Source organism: Dipodomys merriami, unplaced genomic scaffold (assembly GCF_024711535.1).
Source record: "Dipodomys merriami isolate MVZ:Mamm:240054 unplaced genomic scaffold, mDipMer1.0.p SCAF_22, whole genome shotgun sequence".
NCBI classification, from domain to species: domain Eukaryota; kingdom Metazoa; phylum Chordata; class Mammalia; order Rodentia; family Heteromyidae; genus Dipodomys; species Dipodomys merriami.
Genome location: NW_027203604.1, coordinates 16,676,849 through 16,699,861, shown reverse-complemented (window position 1 = coordinate 16,699,861; position 23,013 = coordinate 16,676,849). Strand labels below are relative to the sequence as shown.

The window sequence follows — 23,013 nt, the reverse complement described above, 5'->3', positions numbered from 1 at the left end:
CCTGGATGATCCTGGGGTGGGGGTGGGGCTGTGACTTCACCCTGCTGTGTTCCTGGGGTACAAGGAGAGCTCTTGAGTCGCGTGCCCCCTGCAGGCCATGTGGGCCTGGTTCACATGGACCTGGGCTGGGGGTGGGGGTGGGGGGCACGTGACCACCCATGTTCCAGCCATTCATCCTCAAAATAATGGGGGGGGGGCCCTGGGGGCACGGCTGGGGCTGGACTCAAGTTTTCTCAAGCAGTTTAGACTATTATCATTCAGCTACAAATAATAACGAAAACAGAGCGAGTTCACGAAGAATCACCCCTTCCCTGGCCAGTGAAGGCTCACTGCTGGCCTTGGATGCAGGTGGGGGTGGGGGTGGGGACAGCGGCCCGGGGACATAAGGGACAGTCCCGCGTGCCTGCGTGCACGAGGTGACTTGGGGCCTGCTTGGTTTCTCAGAGCTGTTGGCTTTATTTGGAGATTCCTGCTTCTTGTCCTTCCCATGTACAAAGCTGAACAATGAATAAAAAGGCACCTGGAGACAGCAAAGACGCGTTCATTTCATGTGACATCGTTTAAAAAAAGATAAAAAGATTTAAAAAATACTCTGGTTAACAGTGCACACTCCTCCATCACAAGCCACTCTGCAGGTGAGTCTGGGGGGTGGGCGTGTGCTGTGTTTAGGGGCACCGCCTGGGGAGGGGGCGCGCCCAGAACCCAGGGGACACTTCCTACTCCTGTCATCTGGCCAGAAAGAGGGGAGGGGTGGAGGCAGGGAAAGGCTCACTCTGCACCCACAGCAGCAGACAGGATACGAAGCGGAGCCGCCTCTATCCCTGCCCAGTACCATGTTGGCCAGCAGCAAAGATCTGGGTGCAGGCGGCAGGATTTGTCCTCCAAACCCCGGGGGTGGACCAGGAGCAGCTTCAACTTGTCCCCAGACAGGCTGTGACCAAGCTGGCTGGGCCTCGGAAAGGAGGTAGACAGAGGAGCAGGCCGAGGAGCCCCGGTTCGCCCAACCCTCCTCTCCTGCGCCCCCAGCCCCCCGGGGTGGGGTGGGGCCGGGTGAGTGGCACCCCCCTGCCCCCCAGGAGTGCCAGCCAGTGCACCAGGGAGATAGACCTTCTCTTAAAAAGAAAAGAAAACAAAGACATCTGCTTTGGGCAGCGATGTTACAAAAAAAGGCATTTTTTTTTTTTTAAAAAAACCTTCCTAAGTTGAACTCTAGCGTCCGCCGGTGGGGATCACTGCTTATCAGGTTGGGGTTTTTGTGTGGTTGGAAAACGAAAGAAACTTCAGCTCAGCGGTTGGAGTTGATTGTCTTTAACAAAAATAAGACTCCCGAGGTCCGCCCGGCGGGGCTCACACGAAGGAGGAGAAGCCGGTGAGCGGCGCGCGCGGCCCGGCCGCCGGGGTGTACACGCCGCCCGCGCTCTGCGTGGTGATGACCGGGTGCAGGTGCGCGCCCGCCTCGGCCCCGGCCACCGCCTCGTACCTGTGCGCCGCGGGCGCCGCGGGCCGCCGCTTCCACGAGTTGTAGTAGGTGGGGTCGCTCATGTAGTGGTTGACAAACGAGTGCTTGGGAGGGGCGTCCTCGTAGTCCGAGTCGGAGGCCTAAGGGACAGGGATGGCGTGGGTCAGAGCGGACATGGGGGTGGGGATGGGGAGGAGGGCCATCGGAACAGCGAGGTAGGAGTAGGGCGACGCCAGGACTGGGGCACTCCCAAAGGGCAGGATGGACCCGTAGCCATCTGTCCCCCCCCCCAACTCCCCCTTCTGCAACCCGGGAGAGAGGTCTACACCCGGAGGTGCCCCCCCCGCCCCCCCCCCCCCCCCCCCGCTGAAGCGCTGGGCACAGAGGCACAGGAAGTGGGAAAGGCCCCGGCCTTGGGTCTCCTGGAGGCCCAGGCGTGGGAGCAGAAGGAAGGATCCTCCTGCCCAAGAGCAGGTGTCTGGAGTCTGCCTCCTTGGAGAACCAGCCCCACAGCCAGAGATGGTGGGGCGGGGAGCGATGATGCACACAGGTGAGCACTGGCCAGGCATGAACCTACCCTTCCTCAGGGTGGAAGCCCATCAACCCCAGCTGCACCCCCTGACACACCCGCCTGGCATCCTGGGTGTGTCTGAGGAAAAGCTGCTTGATGGGCTCAGCTCTTTATTTTTTTCTTTTCTCCCTCCCTCCCTCCCTCCCTCCTTTCCTTCCTTTTTTTTTTGGTTTGAACCCTAGGTCTGGTTGTTTTCTTTGGGTGGCACTAGGGTTTGATTTAGGGCCTTGCACTACTTGAGCAAGGCACAGCCAGGCACAGCTCTCTCTCTCTCTCTCTCTCTCTCTCTCTCTCTCTCTCATACTCTTTTGTACCAGTAATGGTGGGGCTTGAACTCAGGGCTTAGGTGCTCTCCTGAGCTTTTTTGCTCAAGGCTGGTGCACACAGCTCCATTTCCAGCTTTTTTCTGGTTAATTGTAGATAGGAATTTTTCTGCCCAGGCTGGCCTGGAACCACAATCCTCAGATCTCAGCCTCCTGAGTAGCTGGGATTACAGGCGTGAGCACTGATGCCCAGACTGCCTAGTATTTTTTTTTTTTTAATTATTTTTATGTGGTACTGAGGAATTGAACCCAGGGCCTTATGTATGCTAGGCAAGCCCTCAGCCACTAAGCCTCATTCCCAGCCCATTTTTTTTTTTTTTTTTTGCTTTAGTTATTTTTCCTCAGGGCTGACCTCAACCTGGGATACCATCCAGCCATTGGTAGAAATGAAGTCTCAAACCACAATCCTCCTGATCTTGGCCTCCTAACTAGTGAAAGATTATAGATGTGAGCCACCTGCCCCAGCTTCTGGTCTTCCTTTTTATAAAATAAGCCGCCAGCTTCCATGAACAACATTTATTTCACTTTTAAAAAATTTATCTTGAGCTGGGAAGGTGGCTCAGTGGTAGTAGAGTGCTTGCTTCACATGCATGAGGCCCTGAGTTCCATTCCTCAGCACCACGTAAACAGAAAAAGCCAGAAGTGGTGCTGTGGCTCAAATGGTAGAGTGCTAGCCTTGAGCTGAACTGAGGGTCAGTGCCAAGGACCTAGCCCCATGACTGACAAAAAAATATATATATACATTCATACACACACATATTTGTTCTTTCATAGCACGGTGTTGCCCAGACTGGCATTGAATTTGCAATCTTCTTGCTGGGACTATATGGGTACCCTATTACACTCAGCTTAACTCACATTTTCTGTGTCCATTTTCTTCAAGAAAAACTATTTTATGGTGTCTGAGTTTATTTAAAATTACTGGAAATAGCCGGGCGCTGGTGGCTCACGCCTGTAATCCTAGCTACTCAGGAGGCTGAGATCTGAGGATCGTGGTTCAAAGCCAGCCCGGGCAGAAGAGACCGTGAGACTCCTATCTCCAATAAACCACCAGAAAACCGGAAGTGGCGCTGTAGCTCAAGTGGTAGAGCGCTCGCCTTGAGCTGAAGAGCTGAGGGACAGCGCCCAGGCCCAGAGTTCAAGCCCCATGACCGACAAAAAAAAAAATTACTGGAAATATTGTTAAAGGTGGAGACTGAAGTGTCTCCCCGCCCCCTGCACCCTAGGTGAGGAGAGGGCTCCCTGTTCTGATGAAAGGAGCACAAGAGATGAACCAAGACACCACATCCCCAAACCACAGGCCCCACAAGATACCATGTCCCCAAGTGAGAGATCCCACATCTTGGCTGAGCCCATCTATGCCTCCTGCTCCCTCCTTGAACTTGAAAGGCCAGCCAGCCACTGTAGGGACCCACAAGCTGGGGCCTGTCTGGTGTGGTGTTCTATAATGTCCACTGGAGGGCAGCAAAGAGCTTATCGGGTCTCCAGGGACCTGGGACATTTTCAATGCCCAGGCCAGTTGGGGGCTCAAGTACCCCAGGTCCCCTCAAGGGGCTTAGAAGACCCCCTGGGAGGTGAAGGAGGGGCCCAGAAGGGGGCATCTCTGGGAAGATGATCCGTATGCTGTCAGGATCTGCCCTTTTCCTCTCACTAGTGGTGAACGTAGATGGGGAGGTGGTGGCATCAATCAGCCCGTCTTGGGATGATAAGTTCTCTCAGATGGGAGAATAAAACATTATCCCAGGCTTCCTGGGGTGTGGGACCCCCATTCTCTCAACTGGGGTGGGGCAGCTGTTGCCTTCCTATTTTGGGGGCAGGGTCCTTCAGCTTGAACTTGGGGCCTGGGTACTGTCCCCGAGCTATTTTTATGCAGGTCAGTGCTGCACCAGGTGAGCCACAGCTCTACGTCTAGCTTTTTGGTGGGTAACTGAAGAGTTTCAAGGACTTTCCTGCCCGGAACACCTTTGAGCCTTGAGCCTCAGATTTCAGCCTCCTGAGTAACTAGGATTATAGGTGTGAGTCACATAGGGTCTCAGACCAACACTCAGCACCCTAGGCTCCTGGGAGCTGGGTGCACTGCTCCTGGCAGGTGCCCTTCTTGGCTGGACAGCGAATTACCCGTATCACCCCAACGTGGGAAGCTCTGATTGCAAGGAGCTGTCCCACCAGGGAGCTGGGGTCCCTTCTGGAGCCTGTATAGCAGCCAGTGTGGCCGCATAGGGGTCCCTGGGGTACAGGACAAGATGCATCCACCGCCCCCCCTTCCAGGATTTTCAGAGGCAGATTCCATATGGAGCACGGAGCTTCTGCGAGTAATCCCAAGTCTGGGTGGAGCCTTTCTGGAACACTGGATGTGGCTACTTGTGTCATGGGCTGTGAACGGCTGGGGGTTGTGCTGGCAGAGCTCTTAACTATGCAAGGTGAGCAGTCATGCTCTTGCATGCATTGGTTGCCTGGTTCCCCATCACCCTACCCTAATCACCGTGACACACAGCCCAGTGACTCTCCCCTGCACACGGGCATGTGCACGTGCGAGTGCACACAAACACTTACTTTTTATTCCAGTACTAGGGCTTTAACTTAGTGCCTAGGTGCTGTTCCTTAGCTTTTTTTTTTTTTGCTCAAGGCTGGCACTCTACCACTTGAGCCACAGAGCCACTTCTGGCTTTTTCTTTCTTTGCTGGTTAGCTGGATAGAAGAGTCTCACAGACTTTCCTGTGGGGACTGGCTTTGAACTGTGGTTTTCAGATCTCAGCCTCCTGAGTTGCTAGGATTACATCTCCTTTGCAGTGAGCCAGGTCCATCTATTCAGAGAGTCCTGCCAGGGCAGGGTGGTGCTCTGGGTGGGCTGTTTGTTTGACTTCATGCAGGCTTTCTGGGGCTGGTGGGACCCTGACCTGAGGGTTCTGAGCCTCAAATCTGAGTATGCCATGACCCTCCACCCAGCACCTGCTGTGCCTTCCATGTCAGCTGGACTGGCCATGACCTCCTCAAGCAAGACCCCAAACCACAGCGATCTAAAAACCAGCTGCCACCAGTTGCAACTTGCATGGCCACAAAGCGACTCGAGGGGCCCAGAGGCAGCTGAGCAGGGGGGCCGCGGCCACTTGGTGGGTGTTCACTCTTGGGTTCTGCTGAGGTATGGCTGGCCCTGAGGGTTTCCTGCGGCTGCGTTAAGATCGCTTCTCCTTCTGTTTTCCAGAGGCCTGGGGGTGGCTTACTGGGTAAAGCTCTGTGCAAACAAAGAGCTAGAGGAATGGGAACCAAGATCATCCCACAGACTTTGGAAGACGAGGCAGTTAGCTCGGAATTGAGTTTACTATCCCGGATCCACTGTGCTTGGGAGCTTGGAACACACCCTGAGTCCCTGTCTCCTGGGAAAACCTCACAGCCACCAGGTACACGGGAAGGTGATTTGGTTCTGGGCTTCACACCCTTGGGTGGGAGCTCTCATCACCCAAAGAGGAGTGCCACATCCATTGCTGCCCCTTCAGGCTGTATCTTGGGGTATTCTGACCTCACCTCTTCCGTTTGCCCACTACTGCAGTGCTGATGGGATACAGGTGATGTGCTTGGGGTAGGGCTCAAGTGGTAGAGCACTCCTGAGTTCAGTCCCAATAGAGAGAGGGGGGGAAAGAGAGAGGGAGGGAGGGAGGGAGGGAAGGAGGAGGGGAGAGGAGGGAAAGGAGAAAAGAGGGGGAGGGAGGGAGAAAGAAAGGGAAGGAAAAGGAAGGAAGGGAGGAAAGAAGGAAGGAAGGAAGGAAGGAAGGAAGGGAGGAAAGAAGGAAGGAAGGAAGGAAGGAAGGGAGGAAAGAAGGAAGGAAGGAAGGAAGGAAGGAAGGAAGGGAAGACATTCCCTATTCTGGCTATTCACTGAGAAGAACTAAGGGTCACACCCTATAACCATCTCTGCCACAAAGGTAGAAATTCCTCAAGAACACCTTCTACCCATTCCCTGAGAGGTAGAGACGCCAGTTATGTGGCAGGCAGGGGTGGAGGTATGGGATCAAGTCTCTCTGAGCAGAGACAGAATGGTCAAGAATTCATGGCACATGCTTGAGTAGGTCCATCCAGCACCCCTGGAGACACCCCCTCACGGGGTGTCGCCCTGTGGCTGGAGTATGGTTCCAGAGGTGCTGGGCCCTGGGGCAGGATGACTCCTACATTTCCACAGCAGCTCACATCTTCTTCTTCTTCTTCTTCTTCTTTTTGCTGTATTGGGATTTAAACTCAGGACCTCCTGGCTTGCTAGGTAGGTACTCTACCAACGAGCCATACCCCCTGCCTGCCTCATGCATGTTTACATGATTAGTAAAACACTACTTCGTTTTGGGCTTCTTATACATGATTAGGAATTTCATCATTAGCCTAAAGATGGTGCATTATACAAATATGGGTGCTAAGAAGGGATCCTGTCAGTGGTCATGGACTGAGGTCAGTTCACATTGGGCACACAGGAACGTGTCTGGGCCCCAACCTCCTCCTGGAAGGAAGCTACCGTCTCCCTGCCCTGGTGGATTGAATAGTTTGCCTCTCAAAGAGCAGTGATTGGTTCCTGAGTGGGTGTGAAACTTATCCTGACCAATCAGAGTCTTGCCCTGGGATTCTGCACACTGCATGGGGAAGGGAGAGGCCCTCCATTTGAGGTAGAGCTGGGAAACTGGGGGCTTGGTGTGGCCCCCACCTACTCCTAGCCTGGTGGTCCTCAAAGCCAGAACATTGTATAGAAAAAAAAAAAAAGCTCAGAGAGGCTCCTGACACAGGAAGGTAGCCAGGAGCTTGTGGGAAATTGATGCCGGCAGAGCTAGAGCTAAAAGCTGGGCCTCTGGCTCCTGCTCCAACCGTGCGCCATTTTTTTGATAAAAAACAGTGTTAAAACACCATCCCTTCTCTTGCCGCCGCTCTGTTTATTGCTTATGTGACATTATTATTTTTTAATGGGGATGTATTTTAGCGAGGGAGAATTATTGACAAAAAGGAAATGCTGCAGCTCCCCCCGCCCTTTTTTTTTTAAGTTTCCCGAGTGATGTGAAAGTCACGGTATGCGCTGGTTTCCCAGGAAACCACAGAAGGACAGAGTGTGATTGGAGGGCCTGTCTGACTGGCTGTGGTTGTTCCTAAAGGGGCGCAGAGGTCTGGCCAGTGGCTCAATGCAGGGGGACCATGCAGCATGGGGGTGGGGATGGGGGCATCACAGGCAAGGTGAAAGACCCAAGCACTCTCTGCCACTTGGAGGGAAAGGGGGGGGCGGCGTGGAATTTTGGACAACCATTTCTCTCTTGTCATGGGATTTGAACACAGTGGTCCTGACACAATCCACCAGGAGCCCTGGGAAGAGACAGTCACACACAGGAAGAGCCACGCATGTGTCGTGTGACGCTGGGGAGCGAGGCAGGATGCCAAGTAGCTGACCAGGTGGCCTGGTGCTCTAGAACTTTCACTCCGACAAAATGTCTGAAAGTGGTTAAAAAAATACAGGACAACAGTGGTTTGTTAGAGAAACACTGGCTTCTCAGGGGAGTTGTTCAGGCAGAGGTCCAACAGGATCTCTGTGTGTCCCACTCCCAGGGGCTCTGACTTAACCCGGGTGCCACCTGCATCAAGCCGCTGGCTTGAACCCAGGACCAAGTGTGTCCATTTTGTTTCTCCCCTCTTCCCCCCATACCTGGCTGCTGTGTTTACACATCCAAGCTGCCTTGCAGGAAGGACAGATATCTGATGTCTAAACCCCAGCCCCTCGTTAGGGAGCGCTGCTTGCAAATGAGGCCGGCGCTCTGGGCTTTACTCTAATAGCGTCACAACCCAAAGCTGTGGTCGCTCTTCTCTCCAAGAGTCTCATCTGTACTTCTGGACATGGCTCCAACTCTATGCACGGGACTTAAGAGTCTAGACCAGAAGTCAAAGTAACAGGAGAAGAACAGGCATCAGAAACCAGACTTGTCTCTCATCAGACCTGAATGACAGAATTATCACGCAGAGAGAAACACTTGGAATAGCAGGGCAGGAAGCTCAGAAGATGCTCTCTGCAGTGGAAATACTGCTGAACTGGCAAAAATTATTTTAAAAACAATCACATAAAGTTTTTGGAAATGGTACTAAGAACAGACAGCAAGCACAAAGATTTATAGAAGAAAATCTCATAGAGATGTGGCATGGCATGTATCGCTATTGTACTAGCTATTCAAGAGATAGGTAACAGGAGAATCATGGTCTGAAGCTGGCCTGGGCAAAAGTGTGCGATCCTGTCTAACTAAAGAAACAGGACTAGCTGGGAAGGTGGCTCAGTGGTAGAGCACTTGCCTTGCATGCATGAGGCCCTGGATTCGATTTCCCAGCACCACATAAGCAAAAAGAAAAAAAAGCCAGAAGTGGCGCTGTGGCTCAAGTGGTAGAGCGCTAGCCTTGAGCTGAAGAGCTGAGGGACAGTGCCCAGGCCCAGAGTTCAGGCCCCACGACCGGACCCCCCCCCCGGCCAAAAAAAAGAAACAAACAGGACTAGGGTATAACTCACATGGCAGAGTGCTGGTCTAGCAAATGGGAGGCCCAGAATTCAAATCCTAGTACTGTCTCTCCTCCCCCCAAATCTACCAGCCCTGCAATGGTGGCTTGTGCCTCAGGAGGCTGAGGTGTAAGGACTTTGGTTGGAAGGCAGTAAAGTCCATGAGACTCTTATCTCTGATTAACCAGCAAAATGTTCCAAGTAGAGATGTGATTCAAGTGATCGTGTGCTAGCCTTGAGTGAAAGAGCTACGGGAGAGTGCCCAGGCTCCGAGTTCAAGGCCTAGTACTGGCACAAAGAAAACCTCAAAACAAAACAGAAACCAGTCTACTATATCTCACTGAGAATAGGGGACTCTGGGACATTTGAGTGGTAGTACTCGGTCTGTGCTGTGTGGGCAGGAAGACAGGACTCCTAGCGTAGGGGTTGGGTTTAATCTGCTGGGGTCTCTCACTCAATGTTACCCTTCCCAGCTTGCTGCATATCAAAGATGCCCAACTCCAGGTCCGTGTGGCCAGGAGAACAGGCCAGGCTGTGGATTGCGGGTCCCACTTGGCCCTTGTCCAGTTGAGCTACAGAAAGGAGATCTACACTGGGAAGAACAAGTCCAGAAGGCCGAAACCCCCATCTCGACCCATGCTTAATGTGTGGCGGCTGTGTTACTGTGGGAGAACACAGCCACTCCCCCCACCCGGGCTTCGGTGCAGTGCCCCAGGGCCTCTGCTGGGGTGGGCGAGGTAACCATAGCAACAGAGGGCTCCCGTGTATGCCTCAGAGCTGGGCCTGAGGATGGATGCTGTTGTGTGCCAGGAAGACAGCCTGTGAGAGCAACATGTGGAGCAGGAAATCAGCCAGAGTGGATGGGGACAAGCAGGGATGGAGACAGCTAGAGCGAAGAGGCCCCAAGGTCAGAGCCAGCCTCCAGCACTCGCAGCATTTGGCCATGGTACAGGGACTGGGCATTAATTTGGTGGTGGTGGTGGTGGTGGTGGTGGTGGTTTATGTCCCAGCACACTGTGGGAGTGACAGAGTAGTGGGGGCGGTGGCTGGCATGCCACTGATAGCAGTGGGCCGTCCAGATCCTCCCTCATGGAACGGGGAAGAGAAGCTGGCTAAAACCATGGCGTCTCCAGCGTCCTGGGGGGTCCATGCACACCAAGGCTGCCCTGCTGAGGAGTGATGCAAGTGCACCCTGAGGACGAAACACACTCCATAAAGGAGCCCAGCCAGCACACGGGTCAAATAAACAAGCAAGCAGTACCAAGCTGCCAGTGGTCAGACCCCCTGCAAAATGTTATCTACTTCAAACAAACTGGAAAGATATCATGCACTCACAGGCCAAAAAAAAAAAAAAAAAAAAAAAAAAAAGCAGGCAACCTCTGAGGTGCCTAAATGTTGAAACTAACCAAGCCATGACTCCAAAGTACCTGTTATGGATGAATGTGTTGGCACATGCCCATAATCCCAGCTAAGAGGGAGGCGTGGATGAGAGGACTGTTTTTCGAGGCCAGTGTGAGCAAATGAGAGTTGGAAAAACCCTGCATCAAAAGACAGCCTGGGGGGAAAACTGGGAGAAAGTGATGGAGGGAGTGACATTGTCCCCAAAGAAATGTACTCATTACTTGACTTATCTAACGGTAACCCCTCATACATCACCTTTCTAATAGCAATAAAAATTAAAGCAGTTAAAAAACAAAGACAAGCTAGATATGATGGCACATGAGGTCATCCCAGCTATTCTGGAGACAGAGGTATGAGGATCATGGTTTGAGGTTGTCCTCTGTCAAAAAATATGAAAACTATTTGTTAAGTAAACTAAGGAAAGCTGGGAATAATGACTCATGTAATGCCAGCTACTTGGGAGATAGAGATCAGGAGGTTTATGACTTGAGTCTAACCCCAGCAAAGTAATTAGTGAGACCCCTATCTGAACCAATTGCCAGGCATTGTTGAAAACATCTGTAATCACAGCTATTGAGAGGCATAGAAGGATTGTACCCAAGGTTAGACAGAGGCAAAAATGTGAGACATCGCAAGCAAGATTGAGGTCCTGAGTTCAAATTCCAGTGCCATAAATACACCAGTGCGATACAATCAGAGTCAGGAAGAAAACTGCTAGCTAAGAATACTACATTTGGGGGCTGGGAAGGTGGCTCAGTGGCACAGCGCTTGCCTTGCATGTCTGAGGCCCTGGATTCGATTCCTCAGCACCACATAAGCAAAAAGAAAAAAGCCGGAAGTGGCGCTGTGGCTCAAGTGGTAGAGCACTAGCCTTGAGCTGAAGAGCTGAGGGACAGCGCCCAGGCCCAGAGTTCAGGCCCCACGACCAGACCCAAAAAAAATTAAAAAAAAAAAAAGAATACTACATTTGGCAAAACAGCTTTCAAACATGGAGATGAGTTGCTGCTGATGGCTCAGGCCTAGCTGTTCAGGAGACTGAGATCTGAGGGTCTCAGCTCAAAGCCAGTCTGGGCGGGAAAATATGTGAGACTCCAATTAACCACTCAAATGGCAGAAATGGAGCTGTGGCTCAAGAGATAGCACTCTAGCCTTGAGTAAAAAAAAGCTCAGGTACACCATCCAGGCCCTAAATTCAAGCCCCAAGATTGACACGTTCACATACACAAAGGAGATGACAAAAAGATATCCCAAATCAAGGAAGCAGAAAGTCACTAGCAGACTGGCCATAGCAGAAATGCTAAAGGAAGATGGTGAAGCTGAAAGCAACTGACATCAGACAATAATTCACACACACACACACACACACACACACACACACACACACACACACACACACACACACACACACCACAGAGAAAGGTAATTACATAGGAAATTATCAAAGACAGTGTAATTACATATTTCTTCTCCTTTCCTCTCTTTTCTGATTTAAAGAGCAATGGTGCATACAACAATATGTATATAATTGTACATTGGGAATGAAACACATTTAACAACCCAGGGAAGGTGGCAGGAAATGGATTGACACCTGCTGACAGCCTGAATCCACAGAACTGAAGAGGCCCAGAAAGAACAAGCAGGAAGGTTAAATGTACCTTTGCTCTCTTTTCCTCTTTCAAATTCCTCAGGAGACATGTAATTATGTAAGGTAATAATTACAAAAGTCTTGAATTTAGAAGATTATGGATCTAAGATGGATAAAATTACAGAACAAAAATAAAGAGGAGAGAAGTTTCCATATATCCCCAAAGTTTAGAATAAATCTGAAGTGGGTTCAGATACTGGAGCAAGCCCTTAATAAAATCACCTTAAAGGTATAAGGAAAGCAAATGCAAGGGAATTAAAGTGCACTGGTTAATTATAGTGGCTTTCCATTATAAAGACTATTCACTTTCTGAAAATAAAGAATAGAAAACAATGATACAGAGATATGAAACACATAGAAGACAAACATCAGAATGGCAGACGTAAATTCTACCTAAAGGATAATTTACACTAAATATAAATGGATTAAAAAGTCTATTAAAAGGCAAGGATGAAGTTGGGTGTTGGTGGCTCATGCCAATAATCCTAGTTACTCAGGAGGCTGAGATCTGAGTATCACTGTTTGAAGCCAGCCTCAGGCAGACCCCATCAGACTCTTATCTCCAATTAACCGCCAGAAAATTGGAAGTGGAGCTGTGGCTCAAAGTGGTAGAGTACTAAACTTGAGTGAAAAAGCTCAGAGACAGTGCCCAGGTCTCAAGTTCAAACCCATGACTGACAACAACAACAACAAGGCAAGAATGAGAAGAATAATTAAAATAACAAGTCCTATAAAAGAAACATTGAGAGACACAAGTGGCAGAAAGTAGAGGAGAAGAATGATGAAACCATGTAAACAGTAATCAAAGGAGATAGCAATTGCAGTACCAAAATCAGACAAAATAGACCTTAAGACACAGATGGTGACTGCAGACAAAAGGGGGTATGTTAGGTGGATCAGGTAACAAGATGTGAAGGAGATGTAGCAACTATACTCATGTAGTTTCATGTACTTGGGGGAATACATAAAACTAAATCAGATAGACTTGAAGACAAATAATAGGTATTCAATACCAATCACTGGAGATGCCAATGCATTCGGAGAAGATGGAACACTGTAACAGTTTAGATGCAACCTTTACTCAGTGCTTTCCACATAGCATAGCAGATCTGCACACACTTCCATCTAGGTACAAAACATTCTCCTGTGTAATGCAATAAATGTAAAAGAAGTGGAAATAGGCAAAGTATATTCTCTGATCATGATGAAATTCAGAATAATTAACAGAAGGAAATTTGGAAAATTCACAACCATGAGGGATTTAAAAATACACTTCTAAATATGTATTGAGGAAGAAACAATAAAGGAAATTATAAAATACTTTGAGACAAGCCGAGAAAGAACACAACATACTAAAATTTATGCAACTAGGCTGACAGTATTTAGAGGGAAATATAAAAATTATAAAGGCCTACTTGCAAAATATATTAAATCTAAACTTCTAGCTTAAGAAATTAAGAGAGCTAGATGCTGGTGGTTCATACCTGTAATTCTAGTTATGCCTAGAGGATCTTGATTCAAAGCTAGCCTGGGCATAGAAGCCTACAAGTCTCTATCTCTCATTAAGCAGCAAAAAGCTGGGCTGGAGGTATGGTTTAAGTGATACAGCACCAACCACAGTCAGGAAACCTAAGAAAGAGTGTGGGACTTCAAGTTCAAACTACAGTACTGGTATTCTCTCTTTCTCTCTTCGCTCTCTCTCTCACACATGCGCACAGAAATTGGAGATAGAACAAAATAACCTCAAACAAGCAGGAGGAAAGAAATTCTAAGTATTCAGGCAGAAATAAATGATAAAGAAGAAAAACAATAAAAAAAATCAATGAAACAAGTTTTTTTTTTGGTAAGGAACAAGAAAAATGAGAAAACTAACAAAAGTGACCAAAAACAGGAGAGAGGATTAATTTATTAAAATTAGAAATGGACTAGGGGACAGTATTACAGCCCTTAAGTAAAAGGGAACAATTTAAAGCAGCTATATTTCACAAATTAGGTTGCTGAAAGGGAAAAAAATCCTAGAAACACAGACATGACTGGCACATGCTGAAAACCAAAAAGCTAAATATGCTGATCACAAGCAAAGACAATAGAATTAGTAACTAACAACCACCCACAAAGGAAAGCCTAGAGCTAGATGGCTTTGATGATGAATTCCAATAAATACCTACTGGAGAATTAATACCAATTAAGAAAGAATTATTTCCAACCTCATCTACAGGACCAGTCTTACCCAATTAAAAAAAAACCCACACTAAGCTGAATGCTGGTGGTTCACATCTGTAATCCTAGCTACTCAGGAGGCTGAGATCTGAGGATTGTGGTTCAAAGCCAGCCCTGCAAGGAAGTCCATGGGCCTCTGATCTTCAAATTAACCACCAAAAACCCAAAAGTGGAGCTGTGGGTCAAATGGTAGACCGCTAGCCTTGAGCAGATAAAGCTCAGGGACAACAGCCAGGCCCTGAGTTCAAGCACAAGGAGTGGCACCCCCCCAACCCAAAACAAAACCAGTATATAAGAGATAATTATATTTCCATATCCCTATGAATAGAGGTGCAAATATCATCAATAAAACACTTGTAAACTTATTATAGCTAAAAAAAAAAAAGAACTACCCACTAAGATCAATGGGGTCTCCTAGGAATGCAAGGTTGGGTTAACATCCCCAAATCAGTCAATGTAATATACCATATCAATAGAATACAGGACAAAAAGCCATGGCAATAGACACAAAAATCACTTGAGCCAGGTGCTGGTGGCTCATGCTTATGTTCCTAAGTGAGATGTGAGGGTCATGGTTCTAAGCCAGTCCAGGCAGACAAATCTGATATACCCTACATTTCACATAATGTAACCAGCAAAAAGCCAGAAGAGGAGCTGTGGCTCAAGTGGTAGATGCCAGCCTTGAGTCATAAGGGTGAGCATAAGACCTGAGTTCAAGCCCCGTAATGGTGAAAAGAAAAAATATCATTTGGCAAAATCCAGTATCTTTTAGTGCTGAAGACACTCATGGGCTAAGCCAGACAAAGGATATACCCATAACAGACAGAGTTTGCTTTGGAGCAGAAACAAATCAGCAGATCAAGGTTGGTAGAGCAGTGAGTGAGAGCCTCAGACAGGTCTGCTTGGGGCTTGGAAGACTGGAGAAAACTACCTTCTGCAGATCTCTAATATCTCCCACATTAGCTGGGCGCCAGTGTTGTATGTGGTTACTTAGGAGGCTGAGATCTAGAGGATCACAATTTGAGGCCATCTTCAAAATATCCAGCCAAAAAAGCAGGGCTAGTTTTAAGCCATGACTGCTCATAGGGACCAGATATGGGGTCCCTATAATATGGGGGTGATGGAGATGTTCTAGAATCGACTTTGGAATTGCCACTCCGTAAATATACTGCAACTAATAGGCTGTGTACTCTTGATGGGGGAATTGTGTGGGTCAATGTGACCTTCACTAATGTGACCTTCACCATCTGAGCAGGGACTCCAGGGCAGGTCCAGTCCCCAAGGAACTCTGCTGGGGTCCCATGAAGATCTCCTGCCTACCAGCTTCCCAGGATAGGATGGCAAAGAACTCTTCGAGAAGGAAGAGTGGGTGCTTTCCCCAGGGGACCTGAGTTCTTAGGCTCCAAGTTGGGTGATTCTTGGAGTCAGGTGCAGGGCTCTGAGAGGCTCTCCAGGGCTGCAGACCCCCAGGACCCTAGGCAGTATTCTGCATGGAGATAGGAGGGAGCATCTAAATAATTCATTCTGGAAGGAGACGCCAGGCAGGCAGCCTGGCTCACAGGGCCCTGGCCTCCAGCCATGTGGCTATGCCATGGGAAAACATCCAGCCCCCTCTTTAATCTTGGCTTTTCCAGCCAGTGTCCTCTCCTAGTGGATCCCACACCCCTCCCTCCTCCTATGCCTGCTCCCCTTCTCTTCCCTCCTGCCACTCCCCTGCCTACCCTTCCACCTGTGTGTGTGTGTGATGCATGTGTAGTTATGTACATGCTTATGTTCTTAGCTGTGCATGTATGGATATATGGGTGTGTGCACATGTGCATGTGGGCATGTGTGTCCATGTATTTAGCTGTGTATTTATGCATGTTTGCACATGTTTTCTGGCTCATTACGAGCCAGGGGAGTAAGTCTACTCATCGTTGGTAAGAGTCAGGTAATGCTGAATCTCAAAATACCCACACACATCCCTTCCAGGGATGGATTTATGAACGCAGTTCAGAACCTGCAAATGTCACTCTGGTGGCTCTGGGATGTGCCATGACCCCCTACTTTCTGGCTGGAGGAGCTGGTGGCGGAGGATGTGGGGTTAGGCCAGCCCTGGACACCAGAGCAGCGAGTGGCTGCCCAGCTCCTCTTCCTGCCTCCTGGCGGGCCTCCACACTGGCTACGAGGAAGGTGGCCCAGCTTGGGGCAGGGGTGGGGGGGGAGGGAGGGATAGGAGGTGGAGGAAGCTGCTCTGAGCCCCAGATGGGTGCAGCTGTCATGCATGACTGAGCTCAGGACAGCCCACGCAGAGCGAGGCCCCAGCTGCGCGCCATGTGCTCCTTCCGCAGCCCAGCTGCAACCAGGCTGCTTCTTTAGCCAGAAAAGGCAGGTGGGTTTGCTCAGGTGGGACAGCACCTGGGATGTCTGCACCTGTCTCTCGCTGGTGCAGATTTCCTCCCCACCTCCCCCCCCCCCCGGGCCCGCCCTGTCCCCCCCAGCGCATGTGCAGCCAGGCCAGCCTCTCTGGAGTTCACACCGACACTGCGATGGAAAAGATGCCGTTCCCTTGAGCCTTGGGGCTCAACAAGGCCCGGATTCGGGTCAGGAGGTCGGTGAGGCCGTGGATTAAATACTGCTCAGGGGAGCTGTGTGAGAGGTCGGGCAGGCCCGCGGACCGGGGGGTGGATGGCTTGCTGGGCTTCGCCCCCTCTCCAAGCTTGGCACGTGCGGACCCAAGCTCAGCGAGGCGGGACGCCACGGGGATGGCGCGGGGCGGCACTGACCTCAGATTCGGACGCGTCCACCGACTTCTCCTTGAGGTCCATGCTGTCGGTCAGCACAGCGCCGTTGTACTTGTTGCAGATATCCTCGTCGGAGTAGTGCAGCCCGCCAGGGCTCGGCCGGGGCGGGGACCTGGGGCAGGAGGGGCTTCTCAGGTTATCCCAGGGCCTAGCCCACACCCCAGGAGCCCCCCAGCCCCGTCCCCACCCCGTCTCCCTGGCTTCTGCCACTGGAATCAGTCGAGACCACTGGGCTGTCCAGTGATGACGCATGCGCGTGCGCGCAGCCTGGATGGGCATGAGAGGTGGGGACTAGGGAGACTCAGGGACTGGTGAGACTCAGGGCACAGTGCTCCTGAGGAGCGCAGGGAAGGAGCAGACACAACAGCAACTACAATAAGAAGGCTGGGGATGTGGTTTAAGTGGTACGGTGTGCTTGCCTGGCATCGTGGGGCCCTGAGCTCGGTCCCCATGACCACAAATCAGGAGCCCCTTCATTCCCTAGTGGGGCAGAATGGAGGTTGGAGCCCAGTGAAGCCACTGGCTGGAAGCCAGGACCGAGACAGGCTCCCTGGGAAGATGGGCATGGTGTCACAGGTCACAGGCTGGCCTCCCTGGGGGTCAGCTTTGCTTGGGTTTCTCCAGAAAAGGCCTAAGGAAGGGCTAAGGACTTTTTTTGGGGTGGGGGTGGGGGTCAATACTGGGGCTTGAACTCAGGATCCTGTGTTCTTGCTTAGCTTTTTTTGCTCATGGCTGGTGTTCTACCATTTAAGCCACATTTCTACTTCCAGCTTCTTAACTGGAGCTGAGAACCTCCAGGATTTTCCTTCTCCGGGGGCTGGCTTTGAACAATGATCCTCCACTCTCAGCCTCCCAAGTAGCTAGGATGACAGTTGTGAATCATCAACACATCTTTTTCCTCCACTCTGAAGGTAATTTATTTTAGGAAGGACTCTATGTGTGATCTAGCTATTCGAGTAAATTCTCCTATCCTGTCTTCCCTCAGAGAAGCTGGAATCGCTACGTAAACCAGAGATAGGGGGCCGGCTTACTAGCCGGAGGCGCTAGCCCATGACTGCCCAGTCCACCCTCGCCTTCCTCGGTGCTCCATGGCTGTGTAGCCCTTCCCCTACCACAACCTCTTCCTCATCACATTTGGGGGCCCACAGTGAAAGGGGGACTTTAATAAAAAGCCCAAGGAAAGGGCGGGTTTTGTGTCTTCACTGTGCTGTGTCGTTGGCTCTGGGCAGGCTCAGGATGCGCTCCTGCGCTGGGCTCCTGTCCAGAGATGGACGGCAGCCTCCTGAGGCTTGCTCTGGGGCACTTCCTGTTTGGGGAGATTTCAGTCTGTTCTGCCCCCGATTTTGTACCTGCCTCTTGGAAACCCCCACCCAGGCTTCTTAACAGCACTCCTTGAGCCACACCGGCCTGCGTTCTGCTGGTACCAGATGTCTTGGTACACTGAGATTCTCCAGCTTCAGCAGAAAATGCTTTTCCTTTTTTTTTTTTTTCCTAGACAGTACACAGACTTAATAAACAGGACAACTGTTCATCCTTGGGCAATGAGCTTCTCTTCTCAGAGGCCAGAAGAGAGCGCTGTAGCGGGAAGCACAGTGTATAATACATATATACATATATATCTCTGTAACAAATCTCTCTTGGCTTTGCAATTCTTGCCTTCTTATTTTTTACACTCCTACTTTCTTTTGCTTTAGTTTGCCCTCCTCTCCCAGATGGCCTCCATTGGTGTTCTTCCTACCTCACTCAGCTTCCTGTGTGGCTGAGATTATAAATATGCCCCACCATACTAGGCTTATTTTTTGAAGTGGGGTGTTGCTAATGTTTTTAGTTTTGTTTTGTTTTACTCAAGGCTAGCTCTCTATCACTTGAGTCATAGCTCCATTTCCTGATTTTTGGTGGTTAATTAGAGAGGAATCTCATGGACTTTCCTGCCCAGGCTGGCTTTGAACTGTGATCCTCAGATCTCAGCCTTCTGAGTAGCTAGGATGACAGGTGAGAGCCACCAGTGTCTGGCTGGCGTGCTGTGAACTTTATATTTTTTCCTGGGCTGGCCTCAAACCATGATCCTCCCATTTCCAGCTCCCATGTTGCTGGGATTATAGGTGTGCACCACCATGCCTGGACTGGCGATTGCCTTCTCATGTTTCCAAGTCACACGAGGAAAACGTTGCCTCTCCACAGACAGGAGGCATGAGAGGGCATGACCAGGGCTCCACTAGCCCCCACCTCCAGTCCTAAGGGAGGCATATTGGGGGCTGGCAGCCTATTTTGCCTGGGACTTGCCACCAATGGTGAAGGCAAAGGGTCAGCTGCACGCAGAAGACCTGCTTGGAACCTGCTGTCTCCAAAGACTGAGATCAGCTCAGTCAGTTCGGAGGTGGGGCGGGGGGCGGGGGGGGGGCAGCGCTCTTCAAACAATTTGAGCCTCCCCAGCAGGAGGGGCAGTGTGGAACCTCTGGGCACTGAGCACAGTGAAGGGGGTGGTGGTGGTGGTGGTGGAGCCCTTTGGCCTGCAGTGTCCTGATGATCTGGATTTCCCATGTGTTTTAAAGAAATAGTATGAACAGGAGCCCAGCGGGGAGAGACACCCCCTCCCCCCCCGCACCCAGTGCTGCTGGCCTCATGAGAACCCCCCTCCCCAGTACTCCTTCCCTGGGAAAGCATCCTCCAAAGTCTGGTTTTTCTTCCTTCTCAGACTCTTGGGTTGGGTGGATCTAAAGGCAGGTGATGGTTTTGAGTGGGTCACAGGAAGTTTTCCTTTCTGGTGAAACTAAGAAAGGTCACAGAGGTAGGAAAAGGCACCCTTTCTGTTTGTTGTGTCTTTGAGATAAAATTCTGTCTGGCTTGGAACTACTCTGTGGTACTGGGATTACAGGCATCAGTCACCAGTCCCGACCAATGATTCTTGTCTGCATTCCTTACTACCTCTGAGGTCCTGGCCCTTCTCCCAACCCTGGAAGTGTTCCAGGGGCTGTCTGAAGCTGTCTGCTATCGGGGCGCCTGCTCCCAGACCCAAAGCTGCCTGGTGGGGTTGGGTGGGGTGTACACAGGGGGAGCCAGGGGCCCTCCTGGCAGGACTGGGGTCAGTCCTCAGCCATACCAGCCCAGGTTGGCTCAGTCCACCATGGCCCACCATGGCCTCCTACCTGGTCCCGTTCTTCTTGGAGAAGGTGCTCTTGACATTGAGGTGGCGACTGTTGAGTTCCAGGGCAGCAAACCCTCCATTGTCCAGGGTCACAGTCTCTTCCATGGTGGAGATGCCCTTACCTGGAACCCAAGCAGAGCAAAATGACAAATTAGCATTTCTGTGTGTGTGTGAGTGTGTGTGTGTGTATGTGTATGTGTCTGTGCGCACACGCGTATGCGCATATGTTGGGGCTTGAACTTAGGGTCTAGGCACTGACCCTTAGCTTTTTTGCTCTAGGCTGACACCACTTGAGCCACAGCTCCACGTCCAGATTTTTGCTGTTTAACTGGAGATAACAGTCTCACAGACTTTCCTGCTGGGGCTTGCTTTGAACCTTGGTTCTTAGCTCTCAGCCTCCTGAGTAGCTAGGATTACAGGTGTGAGCTCAGTGTTTCTTGTGCACCAAACACTAGCATCCTTGCTAATATTTTATGAAAATGTGATCTGAAGGCATACATTTATTAAACACCAGAGAAGTCAAATACTTAAACTTCAAGATGAAAAACTTACTGACATGGAACAAAACAAGAAGTACACAAGCAAATTTATGTGGCTGTGACAGGTAAAGAAAGGGTGCCTTTCGAATAGAGTGACAGAAACACCCCAGATGGACAGTGGTGACAGCGAATCCACCACTGAATTGTAAGCTTATTAAAGAAGGACATTTACAAATACATATAAAAAAGCATTCTAAGCTGGATGCTGGTGATTTACACCTGTCATTCTAGCTACTCAGGAGACTGAGATCCGAGGATTATGGTTCAAAGCCAGCCTGGGCAGGAAAGTCAGTGAGACTCTTATCTCCAATGAACTACCAAAAAGTTGTAAATGCAGCTGTAGTTCAAGTGGTATAGAGCTAGCCTTGAGAAAAGCAAAGACAAGGATAGTGCCAATGTCCTGAGTTCAAGCCCCTTCAAAAACCCCAAACCAAAGCAAAACAAACAAAAAACTCCCCCAAACCATTCTGAAACATTAGCAAAGGAGCTGAATAAAGCTGTAAGAAGCCACATTCTATCTGCAATGGCTTCCCATCTCCTCTGGAGTAGAAGCCCAGTCCTTAGAGTCGTCCCTCAGCTTGGCCTGCTCTGTGCACCCCAGCCTGATGCTATTTCATGGCATAACCCCTTCACCTTGGAGGCCTTGTCCTGACTTCCCTGCTGGTATCCCCTACTCTGCCTGGAAGGCCTTTCCCTCTCATCTAGGGTCCTCCAGATCCTACCCAGCTCAGATGTGCCTGGGGTTTGCATCTGGTGAGTCCCCTGGGAAACACACTGAAATCCAATCCCCGTCATGAGCCACAGGAGGAGGGGTGGGGTGTCAGGTTCACAGGGTGGTCAGGTGGGCTGGGACTCTGAGAAGGGTCATTCCATCAGGTCAATTAATAGAGCATCCCTAGTGATTAGCAGTGCTGATCCACTCCAAAAGCCCATTTGGCTGGGTCCCTGGCACACTTTTTCTCTCTCTGCCAAGTGATCTTCTGCCTGGCCTCAGACTCTGCCAGCAAGAAGGCCCTTGCCAACATCCCCACTTGACCGGGGAGAGGCTCCCTTTCCTATTCTGTACCTATTCAGTGGCATTTGTTACCAATAGAAAATGGACTATAAAAGCTGGGCATTGGTGGCTCATGCTGGTAATCCGAGCTATTCAGGAGGCTGCGATCTGAGGATCACAGTTCGAAGCCAGCTTGGGCAGAAAAGTCCCTGCGAGACTCTTATCTCCAATTAACCACTCAAAAAACGGACGTAGAGCTGTGGCTCAAAGTGGTAGAGTGATAGCCTTGAGCAAAAGAGCTCAGGGACAGCACCCAGCCCCTGAGTTCAAGCCCCACAACCAACAAAAAAGATAATAAAAGAAAAAAAATGGACTACAGCAAGTGTCCCATGACCAGAGGGCTCCTTTTGGGCTTCCTCCTCTGTGTCGGCCACATTGGTGTTACTACCTGCTCCCATGCCACTCTCTGGGGACTTTTTTTTTTTTTTTTTTTGCAAATTCTTTATTGTGATTAAGTGATTACATAATTTCACAAATTTCACAGTATGTGGGATGGTGATGCTTAGTTAAAGTCACAGACACATTCTAACCTTCATGGGGCTGTCTATCATGGTCTATAAAGTTTATGAGTTCTATGGGCTTTGACAATACAGTTATTTCTTCCACATCAGGTGATATGTACATTCCTTTCCTTTTGCATAGCATCAGCTGTTCCCTCTTTCCCACTCATTCCCTCCCTCCCACCACTGCCATTGAGTTGCTTAGTTCATTTTGATCAATGTTCTGCACCCCACTCTGGCTGCTTCTTAGAATCTGTTCTCTCCCTCTCCTCATTGGACAAGATGCTCTTGGAGGGAGGGGCTTTGTGACCTATGATCCTTACTAATCAGTTCCCCTGGGACAGAGTCCACCTTGCCACCCCACCTCCCTCACCGCATGCCAGTGAAACCTCTCTGATGGGGATCCAGTCCCCTCCATGAACCAACATACTCTGATGGTGTTCAACCAGCGCTGGCAGACACTGAGCTGTGAGTGGGAGATGACCCTGCCTGGTGGGGTTCGTGTGTGGGCAGCGGTGTGCCAGCAGGTGGGAACCACAGTCAGAAAGGAATTCAGCCCAGAAGGCTGGGGCCTGGGGGAGCACTGGAAGGGACCTGCAGGGGCTTATTTCCCATAAGCCAGCATGCTCCCTCCTCGGCTTCAATTATGAGGTTAAATTAATACTCCAGGGCAAGGTGGCAACGGCAGCGGTAGGTCTGACCTGTCTTTTCTCAAGTCTGTCGTCCACCCAAACCCCCCTCCGCAGATGGAGAAACAGAGGCTGGAAAGTGGAGATATTTTCTATGCACCACACATAGGATTCCATAATGGTATTAACTCAGTGAAATGACATGCCATTCATACATTGCAAATCCCGCAGGAATAAAATCTGAT

At 50.2% G+C, this 23,013-nt stretch overlaps 1 protein-coding gene across 4 annotated transcripts in view; it reads right to left on the bottom strand.

The window, feature by feature from the left end:
* Window positions 1-525: 525 nt before the first annotated feature.
* The window catches only part of Sdk1 (sidekick cell adhesion molecule 1), an 824,227-nt gene continuing 801,739 nt past the window's right edge, over window positions 526-23,013 (bottom strand). For all 4 annotated transcript variants that reach the window (XM_070033470.1, XM_070033473.1, XM_070033471.1 and 1 more), the window contains 3 exons: window positions 20,048-20,168; window positions 16,884-17,013; window positions 526-1,599 (listed from right to left, as the gene is read on the bottom strand). In XM_070033470.1, coding sequence (XP_069889571.1) covers window positions 1,348-1,599; window positions 16,884-17,013; window positions 20,048-20,168 — 503 coding nt within the window. In that variant the 3' untranslated portion in view covers window positions 526-1,347. The remainder of the gene's footprint in view (window positions 1,600-16,883; window positions 17,014-20,047; window positions 20,169-23,013) is intronic.